Source organism: Culex pipiens, chromosome 3 (assembly GCF_016801865.2).
Source record: "Culex pipiens pallens isolate TS chromosome 3, TS_CPP_V2, whole genome shotgun sequence".
NCBI classification, from domain to species: domain Eukaryota; kingdom Metazoa; phylum Arthropoda; class Insecta; order Diptera; family Culicidae; genus Culex; species Culex pipiens.
The window spans coordinates 94,408,923-94,427,959 of NC_068939.1; the positions used below are offsets into that span (position 1 = coordinate 94,408,923).

Sequence of the window (19,037 nt, forward strand, 5' to 3'; positions counted from 1 at the left end):
ACGGGGACGCGTTGTCTTGTTTTTGCATGCTCATTTTCATTTCTTTTGTGTCGATGTTTGTGTGCTTGGGTGCGTGGTTATTATAATTAAATAATGGCATCATTAGTGCGCTGACCACGGGGACGCGTTGTCTTGTTTTTGCATGCTCATTTTCATTTCTTTTGTGTCGATGTTTGTGTGCTTGGGTGCGTGGTTATTATATATAGGTGAAGGGATTTTATTAAATGATCATTATATTGCATTATTATATTTATTTGATTATATAACCACACTATACTTTACACTTAACACATTATACAAAACACATATGAAACTGTAAACAGGAGCGTTTGGTACGGTATGTCCACGCATCCTTCCTCCCCTGTAGATTCTGTGAAATGTGATCCGTTCTCAGAATCCTCTCTGCGGTAAACACAACGTAGTAGGGCTGGCCGCTTTAATTTTTGCAATACATTTTCGGGTGTTCTCGGATGTACTGTAATTATTAATAATGACAAGAAAAATGCTTGGGGCGTAATCTAATCACAAGACTTTCCAGCATGCTTTCATCGGACTGGCTGCGTTTGTGTTAGATTAGATTAGATTAGATTAGATTTAAGTGAGATCCGGCTTCCAAAAAGTACATCAATATCACTTAAGTGGCCATATCTCAAGACAGGGTTGCCAGATCTTCAACATTTTGGACTCGTTGGAAAGGTCTTTTGATAACCTAACCAATGATATGTTGGATGGTGGATCCGGACATAGTTTACATACATTTAAGTGAGATCCGGCTTCCAAAAAGTACATCAATATCACTTAAGTGGCCATATCTCGAAACAGGGTTGCCAGATCTTCAATGATTTAGACTCGTTGGAAAGGTCTTTTGATAACCTAACCAACAATAGGTCGGATGGTGGATCCGGACATAGTTTACATACATTTAAGTGAGATCCGGCTTCCAAAAAGTACATCAATATCACTTAAGTGGCCATATCTCAAGACAGGGTTGCCAGATCTTCAATATTTTGGACTCGTTGGAAAGGTCTTTTGATAAACTAACCAATGATATGTCGGATGGTGGATCCGGACATAGTTTACATACATTTAAGTGAGATCCGGCTTCCAAAAAGTACATCAATATCACTTAAGTGGCCATATCTCAAGACAGGGTTGCCAGATCTTCAATATTTTGGACTCGTTGGAAAGGTCTTTTGATAACTTAACCAATGATATGTCGGATGGTGGATTCGGACATAGTTTACATACATTTAAGTGAGATCCGGCTTCCAAAAAGTACATCAATATCACTTAAGTGACCATATCTCGAAACAGGGTTGCCAGATCTTCAATGTTTTGGACTCGTTGGAAAGGTCTTTTGATAACCTAAGCAATGATATGTCGGATGGTGGATCCGGACATAGTTTACACACAGTTAAGTGAGATCCGGCTTCCAAAAAGTACATCAATATCACTTAAGTGGCCATATCTCGAGACAGGGTTGCCAGATCTTCAATGTTTTGGACTCGTTGGAAAGGTCTTTTGATAACCTAACCAATGATAGGTCGGGTGGTGGATCCGGACATAGTTTACATACATTTAAGTGAGATCCGGCTTCCAAAAAGTACATCAATATCACTTAAGTGGCCATATCTCGAGACAGGGTTGCCAGATCTTCAATGTTTTGGACTCGTTGGAAAGGTCTTTTGATAACCTAACCAATGATATGTCGGATGGTGGATCCGGACATAGTTTACATACATTTAAGGGAGATCCAGATATATGTGAAAACACATTTTTATACATAACTTTTGAACTACTTATCGAAACTTCAATCTGTATAAAACTCGATCTATGGGACCCTAAACCAAGTCGAATACAACAGGTTCGGGTCAAATCGGTTCAGCCAGTGCCGAGAAACATGAGCTAGTTTGTTGGTCACATACATACATACACACACACATACACACACACATACACACACACATACACACACACATACACACAGACATTTATTCAGTTTTCGATTCTGAGTCGATATGTATACATGAAGGTGGGTCTACGACGTTTTGCCTTCCTCACTGAGGTAAGGCTATAATCCTGCTCTAAAAATGAACTTTGTATAAAAACGTCGTAGACCCACCTTCATGTATACATATCGACTCAGAATCGAAAACTGAATAAATGTCTGTGTGTATGTGTGTGTGTATGTGTGTGTGTATGTGTGTGTGTATGTGTGTGTGTATGTATGTATGTGACCAACAAACTAGCTCATGTTTCTCGGCACTGGCTGAACCGATTTGACCCGAACCTGTTGTATTCGACTTGGTTTAGGGTCCCATAGATCGAGTTTTATACAGATTGAAGTTTCGATAAGTAGTTCAAAAGTTATGTATAAAAATGTGTTTTCACATATATCTGGATCTCCCTTAAATGTATGTAAACTATGTCCGGATCCACCATCCGACATATCATTGGTTAGGTTATCAAAAGACCTTTCCAACGAGTCCAAAACATTGAAGATCTGGCAACCCTGTCTCGAGATATGGCCACTTAAGTGATATTGATGTACTTTTTGGAAGCCGGATCTCACTTAAATGTATGTAAACTATGTCCGGATCCACCACCCGACCTATCATTGGTTAGGTTATCAAAAGACCTTTCCAACGAGTCCAAAACATTGAAGATCTGGCAACCCTGTCTCGAGATATGGCCACTTAAGTGATATTGATGTACTTTTTGGAAGCCGGATCTCACTTAACTGTGTGTAAACTATGTCCGGATCCACCATCCGACATATCATTGCTTAGGTTATCAAAAGACCTTTCCAACGAGTCCAAAACATTGAAGATCTGGCAACCCTGTTTCGAGATATGGTCACTTAAGTGATATTGATGTACTTTTTGGAAGCCGGATCTCACTTAAATGTATGTAAACTATGTCCGAATCCACCATCCGACATATCATTGGTTAAGTTATCAAAAGACCTTTCCAACGAGTCCAAAATATTGAAGATCTGGCAACCCTGTCTTGAGATATGGCCACTTAAGTGATATTGATGTACTTTTTGGAAGCCGGATCTCACTTAAATGTATGTAAACTATGTCCGGATCCACCATCCGACATATCATTGGTTAGTTTATCAAAAGACCTTTCCAACGAGTCCAAAATATTGAAGATCTGGCAACCCTGTCTTGAGATATGGCCACTTAAGTGATATTGATGTACTTTTTGGAAGCCGGATCTCACTTAAATGTATGTAAACTATGTCCGGATCCACCATCCGACCTATTGTTGGTTAGGTTATCAAAAGACCTTTCCAACGAGTCTAAATCATTGAAGATCTGGCAACCCTGTTTCGAGATATGGCCACTTAAGTGATATTGATGTACTTTTTGGAAGCCGGATCTCACTTAAATGTATGTAAACTATGTCCGGATCCACCATCCAACATATCATTGGTTAGGTTATCAAAAGACCTTTCCAACGAGTCCAAAATGTTGAAGATCTGGCAACCCTGTCTTGAGATATGGCCACTTAAGTGATATTGATGTACTTTTTGGAAGCCGGATCTCACTTAAATCTAATCTAATCTAATCTAATCTAACACAAACGCAGCCAGTCCGATGAAAGCATGCTGGAAAGTCTTGTGATTAGATTACGCCCCAAGCATTTTTCTTGTCATTATTAATAATTACAGTACATCCGAGAACACCCGAAAATGTATTGCAAAAATTAAAGCGGCCAGCCCTACTACGTTGTGTTTACCGCAGAGAGGATTCTGAGAACGGATCACATTTCACAGAATCTACAGGGGAGGAAGGATGCGTGGACATACCGTACCAAACGCTCCTGTTTACAGTTTCATATGTGTTTTGTATAATGTGTTAAGTGTAAAGTATAGTGTGGTTATATAATCAAATAAATATAATAATGCAATATAATGATCATTTAATAAAATCCCTTCACCTATATATAATAACCACGCACCCAAGCACACAAACATCGACACAAAAGAAATGAAAATGAGCATGCAAAAACAAGACAACGCGTCCCCGTGGTCAGCGCACTAATGATGCCATTATTTAATTATAATAACCACGCACCCAAGCACACAAACATCGACACAAAAGAAATGAAAATGAGCATGCAAAAACAAGACAACGCGTCCCCGTGGTCAGCGCACTAATGATGCCATTATTTAATTATAATAACCACGCACCCAAGCACACAAACATCGACACAAAAGAAATGAAAATGAGCATGCAAAAACAAGACAGCGCGTCCCCGTGGTCAGCGCACTAATGATGCCATTATTTAATTATAATAACCACGCACCCAAGCACACAAACAGCGACACAAAAGAAATGAAAATGAGCATGCAAAAACAAGACAACGCGTCCTCGTGGTCAGCGCACTAATGATGCCATTATTTAATTATAATAACCACGCACCCAAGCACACAAACAGCGACACAAAAGAAATGAAAATGAGCATGCAAAAACAAGACAACGCGTCCCCGTGGTCAGCGCACTAATCGGAAGCCGGATCTCACTTAAATGTATGTAAACTATGTCCGGATCCACCATCCGACATATCATTGGTTAGGTTATCAAAAGACCTTTCCAACGAGTCCAAAACATTGAAGATCTGGCAACCCTGTCTCGAGATATGGCCACTTAAGTGATATTGATGTACTTTTTTATTCCGGAATTTGTGTACAGCCATTGTTGGTAATGAGTAGAGCTGGGACTTTGGATAACCGGATGATTTACAATTATTTCTATATAAAATCAGGTATCATCTTTTCAATCGAACCAAATCAAAAGAGATGTACGAAAATCTTATCAGAACTGAAAACTATTTGGATAAAAATTATTGACAAACCCAAAAAAGATTTAAGAATAAAAATATAACGGATCGGATAGTTTTTCGGATAATAGTATTCGACCATAAAATCTGTGATACAAAATTAAAGGTCATTTGAATTCCGGTCAAATTATTTTGTTTCGTCTTAATTTTGCCCTACAGTCGTGAGAAAAAAGCTCACATGTATGAGTTAGATCATTTTCTAATAGAATTATCAATGCTGCAAATTATCCGGGAATCCGAAGTTCCAGCTCTAGTAATGAGTGAGGAAGGCTCCAACCACATAGGTGGATTAAGTTAGTTTTTATACAAAGTTCATTTTTAGAGCAGGATTATAGCCTTACCTCAGTGAGGAAGGCAAAACGTTGAAATATCTCTAAGTCGGGATAACCAAATACTTTGAAAAACGAGTCAATCGACAGATTAATGAATTTTGGTGAATTTCAATTCAGTTTCATTTTAATTATACTTATTTTTCAATCTTGTTATTTTTCAGAAGCTTCAAGAACTTCAAGCGCAGGCCGTTCATCAATGACAAATGCATTCGGTGTGGTGAAGAATATCACTAATAACAACATGGAATCATCAGGTGAGTAGATTTGGCTGTTGCATATGAATAATTTCCGTTTTTTCACTAACTGCAACTGCTGCACTAAAAATGGTATGAAAATACCAAATTTTGGTATAACTTGTTCAAATACCAGCGACCATAATGTGCTCTTGGTTGCCCAGTAATAGATGGTAAAATACCATGAAATCATACCAAAATCATGTATGTGAAAGACCACAGAAATACCAAAATATGATTTTCCAAGGGCGCGGGAATACCTAAAAATAAAACCATGGCAATCCCTTCCCCAACGATTCCCCTACACACCACACACCATTATAATCTATAAATAACTCGAACCGGTTGGTACGGTATGTCCCCGGATTCTTCTTCTTCCCCTGATGGTTCTATGAAATGTGGGATCCGTTCATAGAATCTGTCTCATGCGGTTAATGCAACGCAGGCAGTAGGCCGGGTCGCTTTAATGACTGTAATACACTTCGGGGGTTCTCGAAAGTACTGCAATCATTAATAATGACAAGAAGGAACTTGAGGCGTAATCTAACCATAAGTTCTTGAAAATCGAACCATTATTTGCTGAGATCTCGTCATTAGAAAGACCAACCAGTAGCGTGACCAGGCTCTGACAGAAGGGGGGGGGAGGGGGGGGGGGCACACGCATAGGAAATATGTTGATTACGGTGTTTGTGAATGACTCCTCGGAAAAAAATAGAACATATTTCTGTCGAAGGGGGGGGGGGGGGGCGAGGGCACGGAACCCCCAGCCCTCTCCCCCTGATTCCGCCAGTGCTCACAATTCAAAGGTTGTCAGTTCGAATCCCGGGTTGGATGGAAGCTTAGCATGAGCATGAGCATGAGCGAACAGCCATGGTGGCTCCTCCGTTGCTGAACAGAACCGTAATATCCTTTCAGCACTACTTCCCTTATCAACAGCATGTATGAATGCGCTGAAAAGATAAAACACCATGATTGCTCAAACTAGATCAGTTGCGAATAGGAAACAGACATGGTGGGCCACCAACGAGGCCCACCATGTCAGTTTGTAGATCTCGATTTTAAGGGACGGAAATGTTAGTTAGCGCATGTTGCTACTCTGGGTTGGATGGAAGCTTAGGTGGGAAAAGAAGCTTGGATTATCTCACCGTTTTCGGACACCTAGTTTCTAGTATGATTCTCCAAGGCAATGTTGTAGAGCAAACATCAACATCAGGATTGTAAAACAAGTTTATTTTCCTAACCTAATTTTAATAAACCCGGGTAAAAACGAAGCTCAGATTCAAAATCATATAGATGGTCCGAAAGAGTATTGAAAATTGGGCCTCTAGCCCAAATTTCATCCCATTTAGTCATCTCAATTAAATTTTAATCCAAGCAATTTTAATGTTCTTTCATCCGTGCTGATTATTACATAGAAAAGCTATAATTTCATTTCCCAAAATGTGTATTCTTTTCGATAACAAGTATGAAACTTTTGTAGTGTAGTGTGATAATAAACTGATGAACTAATTTTTATTTTTTTCTTGCTGGATATTATTAGTGCTCCTGGGTTTCTTGAAACGCTAAAATTCATGCCTTAAAAGTGTCCTAAGACAAAAGTCTATGTAGATTTTTTACTAAACTTGACGCATTCCCAATTTTAACCCCGATTATGTGTACACTCTGCCAGCTCCCGTTTACCCCCTCAAATTGTTCAAATTAATCGTGTCGTTTGTGAGCTCACACACTATACGTGGGGCCGAGTGTAGTGCACTTTCCTCCAAATGGCAATAAATTACCACCACGTGTCAGCTCATATATTATTACCAAATTCAGTTTGGCTGGCTGGCATAATGTATGGTGCGATGTGCATACGCTTAACATTTCCGATAAATCTTCCGGCTCAGCTCAGCTTGAGCTTCTTCGTCTGTCTCCGTGGTTTTGCCCGTTCGAGCTCCGAGTCGTTCGAAGTGATCCGGTTTCTGGTGACCGAACCGAACGCACATCGTCTTCCTTCCGGGCAAATATCCTGAGGGACACGTTGGAACTGGTCGGGCTGTCGTTGCTGGTGAATAAACATAAATTTGTCTCGTCTGCGCGATTCCGGGAGTGCCGGGTTTTGCTGGAAGTTCCCCGGAGGCTCACAGTATAACACCAGCACAGCCGGATATTCTATACAGAGTCTGTGGGAGGCAAGCAAAGTGTCGAAGGAAAGTCATATACCAGAGTAATTTGATTATCACCCCCTCAAGCGAACTAACAACGAGCAAAGCCTTGTAGTCTTGAACGACGACGACGACGTCGTCTACCACCAGGACGAAAATCGCAACAAAGAGCCATAGTTAGCTGGCAAGGGAAATTAGATAGATGGATTGAACGCTACTGTTGATCCTAGAATTTATTACTCCAATGGATACACTTTCATTCCTGAAATTGGATCATTACTTAATGCGCTTGCTGACTTGCTCTGAACTTCTCAATTTCCTGTAAATTGTCTTGCCAATATGCAAAGCAATCATCACTCTGTTTATTGGATCGACAATTTGATGGAGGAACTTAATTATGCAACTCTGTCAACAAAATTCAATGAACTCCCCATAAATCGTTCATGGTAGTTCACCCACTCTGCACCCATAACAAAAACTGTGAGCAACTCTATTTCATGCTCGATTCCTTCCTTCCTTCCTTCCGGTTGTCGTCCCTCCACCTCCGATGGCTTCCTTCCGTTTTACAACGCTACAAAATGCTGAGCAACGAACGATGCTGCGCTCGAGCTTCAATATCGGTAATGTTAATGTAATTACGATATTGATGGGCGCCACCAAACTTTTGGGGTGTAAAATTTTCAGCAATGACACCCGCGGCTTCAGTGCCGGGTGGTTGCCAGTTACCAGGGTTCAATTTGGGAAAACGGTTGATCGAGGAAACACGTTTTAAGCTCAAGACTAACTTTTGCCCATATGTAGTAATTCGAATCATTTTACGTTATTATTGAAATTGATTATGCTCCATTTTATATGAAAAAAATGGAAGGTTCTGTCAATGTTCCCGCTAAAATTTAATCATATGTCAAAAAAAGTGTAATTTAATCTTTTTAAATTTGAAATTGGCACATCTCTTTCTGTATAATTCCACTTTTTCAACATAAAAAAGGTAATTATGACACTGACCACTGACAAAATTGACAAAAATGACTGCACAGGCTCAACTCCTGGGGAAGCATTAGATTTTTGATCCCCAGAAACACGTGCATTTTGATTTTTTCAACAATATTTAGACGGAGCGGAATGGCTTTTTACCAAAGTTTGTATGGAGAGTTAGGGCGGTTCGTCGCTATTGCATATAAGCAAAAATTGCATGTAATATGAGGGAGTAGTGAACAGCACTGATTCTCCATACAAACTTTGGAGAAAAACCATCGACCCTGTCTAAATATTTTTGAAAAACTGAAAGTGCACGCGTTTCTGGGGACCAAAATGCTTCCCCTCGAGTTGAGCCTCTGCAGAAATTGTGTTGGTCGGTGTATCATATCAGTATTTATAATTATATCAGAGCCTCCAGATGCCAACAACTTATAAACATTTATAGATTTCAAACACGCGAATCAAGCAACAAAAAAGGAATGTAATTTAAAAAAAATCTCGACGACCTACAAAATCATTTGTCGGACTTCACCCATGCGCCTATCAAAATATTCGCAAAATTGACTACCCCACCCAAAAAAAAGCTCCTCTAGTCATCAAAGCGCCATAAAAACATTCACCTTGTTTCAATCACGCTGTCGAAGGGATGGTGGGGAGCAGACGTGCATTGGCACGCTCTGCACTAGCACTTCAAATTTAGCACTTACACCAAGTTCAAAGCATGCTACTCCAGCCCAGTGCTAGTGCTATTATTTAGCACTCCCATTTAGCACTCATAGATTTTTTTTCCTTTTTAGGGGCCTCAAGCAAATTTGACCTTGACCTCAGGATCCGCAAAATCTTCAGAATGTTTAAATTCAAATGTTGTACCCATTCAAATGCCAGCCTTGTCACGTCCATTTATGTCTCCAGGCCACCTGGAACTGATTTTCGGGTACTTCCAACGATCAACTTGTTCATTCCATGAAGCTTATTTTTTTTCAGGACAATAATCTGCATTGATTTAAAAAAAAATGTTACGATTTTTGCCAAAGCAAAAAAAAAAAGTTCACCTTGAAGGGATCAGAACCATGGATCTTATGCTTACATTCCTTGAACACTAGCACTGCACCAAATTCGCAGATGAATGTGGTTGTAGTTAGTTTCATCATATTCTGGACAATAACAACAGTAAACTTGAAATCAACAAATGAAAATGTTCGAGTGCCAGGGCGAGTGCTATGATTGAAAGCGCAGTGCTATCCGTTAAAATAGCACGCGTGCTAACTGCGTACAGTGCCAATGCATGTCTGGTGGGGAGTAATGGCAAATTGTATCGATTGCAGGCTGAAATGAGAGCAAATTTTATGGCAACTGACAGGGCACATCAAGTGATATTCCACCAGCCAGGAGAGAACAGGAACCATCACCGTGAGGAAGCGAGAGGTTAGCGGGACGAACGAACCTCATCATGCTTATCGTCCATTAAAAGTTATTGCCTCTAGACTTGCCTTGTTCAGGCGTCGAGTCAGCAGTTTTGCCAGCATCTCGCAGAAGAGAACACAAAGTGATACACGGCTCGACAAGATTGTTGCCCGAAAAGATTGGCATAATTTAAACCGTTCGAAACCACATAATCAGAGCCGGATTCGTTATAGGTTTTGTGTTGAGCGGGGGAGCGCTGCTTCCGCTCTGCTCGTCCTGAACCGGATAATCCCGGCTGCTGCCTGTTGACGTTATGACCTCTCAGTAAATAACCCGGGCTAACCACAAATTGATTGGCCGATATTAATTTAAATCTGTTTCAATTAACTCAATACGTGCACCGTTTATCAAGGGGACGCTAGCTAGCTCATTAGAGCTGAAATAGCTAGAAAGCCACTTTGTTGCGGATCGAGAATCAATCGTCAAATCGTCGCCGTTGTGCTAACTTGTCGTACGTGCAATATGAGCCAAATGAAGTTAAGAACGCCATTTTGTCCAGCTCACAATGCCTCATGTTTTGACCTTCACAGATCCCCAAAAATTCGATTTCAATCCTGAGATATTCAACGAAATCCGAAAAAAACTCCGTGCATTTTTGTCACTTTACATATGAAAGTAGCTTCAATCTTGTCGTGCTATCTTGTCACTCCCTGAAAATTGATATAAGTGCGACAACTGGCCAAAAGGATTTCAGGTCAGAACGCGTTTGACGCACGTACAAGTTAGATTACCGTAAACATTTGTAATTATAACTCGGGACTCCAGCAACCAACTTCAACCAAACGTCGGGACAATGCACATAATGGTCAGCCAAACAAAACGTGTTTGTTATTGTTTACATTGCGTGCTTTCGTTTTTGTTTGTTCAAGATCAAACATTAAACGCGTTTTTCTCGGAACGTCGAAATTGCGGGTGCGGCAAGATAGCATGACGACGTCGAAATGTTAGCTAATAACTTCAACCGAATATTTTGCTGGATTGCCAACTGACAGATTGATTTGCCGTTATTAATATGAGGGCTTTTGTAAATTTGATTTGGTTAACCGCGGTGGATTTTCTTGAAATAATTCGAACTGTCAAAAATCCACCAAAGCATCTACCGGTGGATACTTTTCTACCACAGATTTTTGTGCGATCAATGTGGTAGATGCTTTGGTGGATCTTTGACAGTTCGAATTATTTCAAGAAAATCCACCGCGATTAACCAAATCAAATTAACAAAAGCCCTATGATGTTTTACCAGATTTTCCAAGAAAATCTACAAAGAAATGTATAACACACCTAGAAATTTTTGAAGTGAGTACAGGGTTCAGTTTCGTCAAGGTATAATAAATGTTGGCTCCCTGAATACCTCTTATCCACCAAACTAAATTTTGGGTAATTCCCTGCCAACATCAACCAGAACCGCGGCTGGACAAAACTCTCCTGAAGAATTCTTTCGGACCATACAGGTCCTACATTTACAAAAGGAAAAATGGATACCTTAAAACTAACTTATAAACTATATAAAGAGCGGATCAATGTAGCTGAAGACCTCGTTGAACTTGCTGCGAATCAAAACAATACCATCTACAATCTTCCCATTTCCGCATTGTCGCGACCCTTGCTTTCAACCGTCCCAAATTACGATCTGTTATGACCATGATACTTTGAATGATCTAACAGAACTACGGATGAAATGATGACGGTAACCATTATTTTAATAGTCGAACATTTTCAATTTCAATTCGGTTTTATTAGTGAATAATCATGTTACAATAAGTTCTTCTGCAGTTCATAACAGAGTTTTGGAATTCCTTTCAGCTGTGTGTTTTATCTCAATCCATTTTGGAACGATTATTGCTTATAACTAAGAGATTACCAAGATTAAGAAAAAATATAGAGAAAATTACTAAAATTACTAAAAGGGAATAGAATTAGAAAAAGCTTACACTAGATCACAGTTTTTTATATCTATTGTAGATGTGCTTAATCATCAGCTCCCCGAGGGCCAGAAATTGCTCCGCCTTGTTACGGCAGGTTCGAAACCGCGTCATCATCTCCCCCGCGAGAGCAAAAAACTCCAGCAGGGTAAAGAGATCTTCCCCGGTGACTCCTTGCTGGGCCGCATCGCCGCTATCGGCAGCGACCACGCTCCAGGAGGGAACCTTACGCTGGCCAGCTGCAAGAACGGCTACGCTCGTGGGACGCTGCTGCTTTCTTCTTCTAGTCAAACAAAATGTGAAAATTGTGCCAATAATGTTAAACAGGACTTAATATGATCTTTAAACATGTAGCGAAACCAAGAGTCGTTTGGTGTTCGTGGGGGAGATCGGTTCGTGAATCGACGCTCGAGAACCCGCGAGATAGTAGTGGGAATTCGGGAATTCGTGTCGTTGTGTGAATTTTGACGCTGTGTCGTACGCGGTGTAGCAGAGCTATTTGATACTTTTGGGATATTATATTATGAACTGCACGTCACGGATTAAAACGTCAATTATAATAACTCTTCATTTCGGAAGCCCTTCCCATAGCTTCGTTGCTCGGATGACACCCCAAGCAGCATCGCGCAACATGTTGAAAACGTCTAAGTCCAAATTATGTTACAACAAGGGAGCAACAATGTTGCAATTCGCAAAAATGTTACATCGAAACATAGTTCTTCATCCAATAGTTACAATTATATGCTGTGGCAACAATTTGATTTTGTGTATTGATGCAACGTTTCGGTGACATTATTGTACCAATGTTAAAACAAACAAAAAACATACTTCATGTTGAGCGGAAAATGTTGCAAATTAGTTGCAGCAAAGTTTCCTTGATAAAACTATTTGTAAACAGCCATGACATAAACACATCTTTAGTGAAAAAAAAAAGAATTTAATCCAGTTTGTGGTTTTGTTGCAACCATCAAAACACAAAAATGAAGTCCACAATGTGCAAGCGCTTAAATAAATGGAATAAGCTACCAAAAAATCTGTCCAAACGGACTTACAGTCAGAAGTATTGAGGCATGAAGATGAACTTCTAACTAACTTTTTCCACACTGTTATCGACTTAAAACGATAATTAGACACATCAGCAAATAACGAATTCACTATTCATGATATAATTCTGCTGATTATGACGAGGAGGATTTCGCGGATGAGTCAAAACAAGTCTGTGTGATTTTCAGGACGACCTCCGCAACACACACACGGCAAGCGTACTTGGGTGTTCCGAGCCGCCTACCCGGAGCCACTTAGCTTCTCGCCGATGGACAGTCTTGCCCAATCAGATTTCCCGGCGAGACTCTTTCACGGTTCCGGCCGTGGCCCCAGTACGTGACCACCCAAATCAACACCCTCCGTGGGGTACGGGACAGCCGAAACCAGCCTAGGGCTGACGGTACCCACTCCGCGACGTTTCGCACCCCTTGATTTTTCGCAAGGGGGAGGAGAACCACCCACCAAGAAACATCCGCTATCCAGAAATTAGGATTCTTAAAACACACCTTCTAAACACAATTCATTCCACGGATTCGTTAAAATATACATCATTTACGATCTCACCGCTGAAATAAAATGAGAACTTTTATTTCGTTTGACAGTTCAATAGACAAATTAATGTTTGCAAATTTTATGTTACCATTATGTTACCACAATGTTACACAAATTGGGGTGTTGGATATTTAGCTTCAACATCGTTGCTACATATCTGAAACGTTGTTTCAACAGAAGTGATGGTTGGCAATTTGCTCAAAGAGAAGTAAACAGGGACGTACCAAGGGTGAATAATTTAGAAATCCTATCACATTTATCCAATTTAATAGTTTTTGTTCTTCATTCTGAATAAGGTTTTCCAATGTTAAATCGGAAGGGATTACGAAAAAGAAGTCTAACAGAAAACAGATTTTTTTACTAAAGCCTAAAATATACCTGGGGGATAGCCGGTGATTTGCACTCACTAAGGGAAAACTTTGATGATTGATGTTTGCAAAACCGCATTTCGATGCGGTTTCAGCATATTTTGACAAAAACAAAATTTAAGAGCGAGTCCACGAACATGAATCTGCCTGGGGTTTTTTGTACATATAAAACTAGCAACTGCTAGAGCACTCTAGGTCAACGGGAAGTGGGGCAAATCGGGACACAAAGTTTGAAGGTTTAAAAACGTCAAAAATTGTTAAAAGGCAGTAACTTAAGCAAAATTCAATTTAATTTAAAATTCAAAATGCATCTGAAAGGGCTTGAAAAATGCAACGAAATGCTGGGTAAAGCATCCCAATGGAGCATTTCCATTCGAGCAGTTTTTGATTTTTTCTACAATGAATTCCTTATGGGAGAACTGTCATTTCTACCACTCGAATTAGGTGCTCCATTGGTTAAATCTGAAGGGAGTTATTGGCATTTTAGTGAAAAAATAGCACAATTTTCAAACTCAAATAAAAAAGTGTTCCGTCCAGATATCAACTAGATTCGACCAGGAGCTTGTGGGGGACATCTACCATCTGAGACTGATAACGCTTTGGGTAAGGCAGTTTAAAATATTTAACAGACACTTTTATTGTTGGTTGTACATTTTTGTTCGGGGACCCCTTAGATCAAAATAAAATAAAATCAACTTATTTTTAAATTGCATGTCCAATATCAGAAAATTTACACAAAAGTATCGCCTAACATATTAAAAAGCAAGATGCCCTCCAAGTTTGCAAAAAAAAAAAAAAATCTCACCGCTGATTTTATTAAAGGTTCCTGAATACACCCCTGTGCGTACGGAGCGCCATGATGGTAGATTGGAAAAAATACTTTCATAATCAATTTTCAGCTATTAAAACCCTGTTTTTCTACAGAATTTACATTCTGCATAACTTGCATTGAAAAGCAGATAATTTTCAGATATATTTGCAAACTTTTTTTTAATCTTCAAACGAAAATAGCTCTAAAAAACATAGCAAATTTTTAAACTATCAAGGGCGCATGAAAATATCTCGAGTAGAATGCAATTTTACTCGGTAAACTTGAAATGGCCAAAGAAATACACTCTATATACATTTAAGAAAAACAATTTTGTTTGTTGTCGACGAAAAATGCGACTGGTTTATTTTTCCAGACTTATCCATTTTTGTTTTGTAGCGAAACCAAAGCGGAAACATATTTAATGAAAAATTAATTAGAAGTTTGTTGCGCTTGAAATCATTTCGGATGCACGTTTGATTTCTAGCAACCAAAAATTTCACCATAATGGTAACATATTTGAAACATATTTGTTACATTGTTGCAACACCATCAATTTCTCCTACAAATATTGGCATTAGTTGCAAATAAGGCTTGGCGACAATAAATGCTGCTTGGGACGCCGGCGGTATGAAGTTTCTAAATATACGCGATTGAATAAGTCTTTCTCATAGCGTCGTAGCTCGGAAGGCAAGGATCATGCTTCATTTTCTGGTCATATCATCTACCAAGATGAATCCTGACCTTCCCTTTCCTTCCCCTACTAACACAATTCCCCCACTTCCCGTGATGCTTGAAGGAGATGCTGTGGATTCAACGGTCTCATGCGGTGTCAACAGGTATAGAGCGACAAACTCTGTGTCTGATGAGTCTGCAACTTCAACTATCGGACTAATATTCCTACCTTTGTTGAACTGCATCTCCTTGGGGGGGGGGGGCGGTATTGACATAAAGCAGAGATCTTCAGGGGTTATACAGTGAGGATGATTAGCTCCCACTACTCATCCGTTGGTTCATTGTGTAACTTCAGCTGATCCGTCAATAACGGAGTAGCAGCTCATTGGCAGTCAACCATGCTCATGCTCATGCTCATGCTCTTTAAACATGTAGCGAAACCAAATATCAACATATTTTTTAACTTAATGATTAATATTTTCAATTCATCGACGGTGTGCGATCTTGACCATTGCACCAGTTCCACCCCAGCATGAACTAACCTATGTTCAAATGCAAAACCCAAATCCCGACTGTCAATCATTGCAGGACCAACATGTCACAAGCACGAATCTCTTTGATCTCCTCTAGCGCATTAGGATTGACAGAGCCAATTTCAATTCGATTATCCACCAGCTGTATTGCGTAATTGCCCGTAATCTGTACTACTTGACTGTGATTGATGTTTCCGAACACACATTCACACTCTACAACTCTGCCACTTCTTCGCTTCCGTCCCAAAGTTGATCCTTTGGGAAAGTTCGTCACTATACCTCGCACTCATCTATAAGTATCTCTGAGTTGGTTCGGATATTTACTCGTCCAATTAACTCTGAATTTGTACTGCAGTTAAACCTAATTGGTGTTGACAGATCTCGAGAAGAGATACGGTGTGAGCTCCACTTACACAATGTTTGGAAACTTGGGCTGGAAGGATGTGCCACAGAGAGATAATATTCCCACCTGGTTTGTGGTTTTAGTAGCTCGACTAATGCTTTTCCGGAGGATAAACCGAGTCTTGAGAACGACACGTGTATCCGATATCGTTTGCTTTCAGGGATAGTAAATTTATTCCAGCTGCTTCTTGAAACTAATCCATTCATTTGTGTATTTTCTTGCAGAAATGGACGACATGCTGGTGCAGTGCAACAAGAACAGTGTTTACGTACTAAACTCCAGCTATCGATACCGGGTGAGTCCGTCCCACACAATCCACCCTCGACCAATGTTTTTACCCTTCCAAATCCGTCCGAATCCCAAAATAAGTGGAGCGAAATAAGAGATAAATATTAGACAAATTCCTTCCCGCCCATCGTCGTCAGGCGAAATGCTTTCCAAGAAAGGTGAAATTTTCTTATACCTTAGTGAAATTCTTCGGTGAGTGATTTCTGCCGAGACATTTTCCCTTTTTACCCGTACACACACCCACTCAAACACATTTCCCATGGTACGGCAGTCGGCGATAGCTTTCAACGTTGAAACGTCAGGAAAAAAATGCGACATCCGAAAGACACTTTTCTTTCCATTTTCTTTGCTCGGATATGAAGTAAGAAGGGGGACTACTGTTTGAAACGTGCCAGGTGAAATTAAATTGAACTCAAATATCGTATACCTGACGGGCTGGAAGGAAGGAATCTTGTTACGAACGCATCCATCTCCTTGCTGTCGAGTTTGCTCAGCAGGGTGCACAGGGACAGTTTGCTCTGCGATAGTACACACAGGCGGTGGGGACATTTACTGTTCAATTTTCTAGAAAGATGAGTGTAATAGCAGTGTCCATTTGCTCGCTTTTTCGATATGCCATGCAACATACAAGTTGGTTTTGTGTATTTTCTTAAAACAAATGGCATGAAAATCGGTCGAAACTCCCGGGAAATTTTAAACTTATAAATATCGAAGCAAAATTATACAATCTAATAATCAAATTATTTCAAAAAATTTAAATTTTTTAAATCATTGTATTTCAATGTTCGTAGTTAATATTTTGAATAAACCAATGCTTCTCTAATCTGCTTATTATGAAAATGTAAAATTTAACTTGTCAAAAATTCCAATAATTATAATTGAGAGAAGCCAAAACAATGAGGAATTTCAATTTACCTTGCTTTGCAGTTACACCCCAGAAATTAATCGAACGTTTTTTAATATTATTTTTATTTACTATTTCTAAGAGGGGAAAGCAAAATAAGTTCAATTTCCATATCCATATATATTTTGTGTTTCATGTCAACTTTAATATTCAATTATATTTTGAAAAAAAAACTCTGGCAATCTGGAGAACATTCGGGTTTTACTGATAACTGTAAATATTTCTTCAATGAATATTTACAGTTGATCTTGAAAAACAAGTATAAATTGTTGTTTTGAGTCGTTATTCATCATATTGTTAAAATCCCAATACTCGGAAATTAAATATAAGCTATGTTTTTACTTCACAAAAATCGAATAAAAAGTTCCTGCAACAAGTTATGATTTTTTTGAAAAATCACTCAGTGCGAATTACACTGAAAAAAATCAATTCTCGAAATCGTTAATTAAATTCACGAATGCGAGAACCACGAAGGAATATATTCACGTTTATAGTGCAAATGCACCATACTAAATTCCTTCGTGGTTCTCACATTCGTGAACTTAATTCATGATTACAAGATTTTTTTTCTGTGTAAGATTTGTGAACATTTTAAACTACTATTTTGAGTACTTATAAGCTCAAGAAACGATCTTGTATTTGCTGATTCAGAAAAAAAGATAGATATGAATTGAAACTAATTTTATTGAAGAGAAAAAAAAATATTTCTTTTCCGTTTAAATTATTGTCGCAGGGTCGCGGAGTCGGGTAGCTATTGAAAGAACTCTGAATCCGAATCCGGTCCAAACAAAGTTGTTAAAAATTTGCAGACTCCGATTCCAGATTCTGAAAATATAACAACTCTGACTCTGGCTACTCAGAAATGGTTGACTCCGACTCCACCAACACCAACTACATAGCCTTTAACTTAAAAAATATCTGGATTGTACATTTTTGCTGTTTTCCATGTTTAATAAAATTTATTTCCATTTCATTTAGCTTCTTCAATTTTTTTGTCCATTCGGCGATTCAAAACAAGTGGCGAATGAAAATGTGATTTATTATTTGGCTGATTTTACCTAAAACAATTTTTTTATATTGGAAATCCAGCAGGGATTGATTTAATTAACGTAATTCTGGGTGGAACTTAAAAAATAGTTAACTTTTAACGATAAAGAAATTTACCTGATATTGTTTTCACAACACTGGCAAGAGAGTAGAATAAAATTTCAATACAATGCCACATACAAGATACAGTGACTACATTAGCCTTTCTTGAAAGTTCCTACATCTACCATTTCTAAGAAACACGCAGTGTATTTCACGTCCATTAACGTACAAGACATGTGTGAAATCTTCATCATTTCTCGAGCATAAAACATTTCCTTCAAGCAATTTACCATCATAATTTCAAAGAGCTTTCACCGTACGCTTCAGTTCCAACTCTCTGAGCTCTCATTTTCATTCACTCGGGGGGAAAGTGTGGAACGTATGTCGGCTCGTGCAACTCAACTTGACTGGGATGAATGCGGAAACAATTACAAAATGTGATGCATAAG

At 39.2% G+C, this 19,037-nt stretch overlaps 1 protein-coding gene across 10 annotated transcripts in view; it reads left to right on the forward strand.

Moving 5' to 3' along the window:
- Positions 1 to 19,037, forward strand: part of LOC120413376 (uncharacterized) — a 266,874-nt gene that overhangs the window by 200,349 nt on the left and 47,488 nt on the right. For all 10 annotated transcript variants that reach the window (XM_039574175.2, XM_039574167.2, XM_052709510.1 and 7 more), the window contains one exon: positions 16,532 to 16,602. In XM_039574175.2, the coding sequence (XP_039430109.1) occupies positions 16,532 to 16,602 (71 nt within the window). The remainder of the gene's footprint in view (positions 1 to 16,531; positions 16,603 to 19,037) is intronic.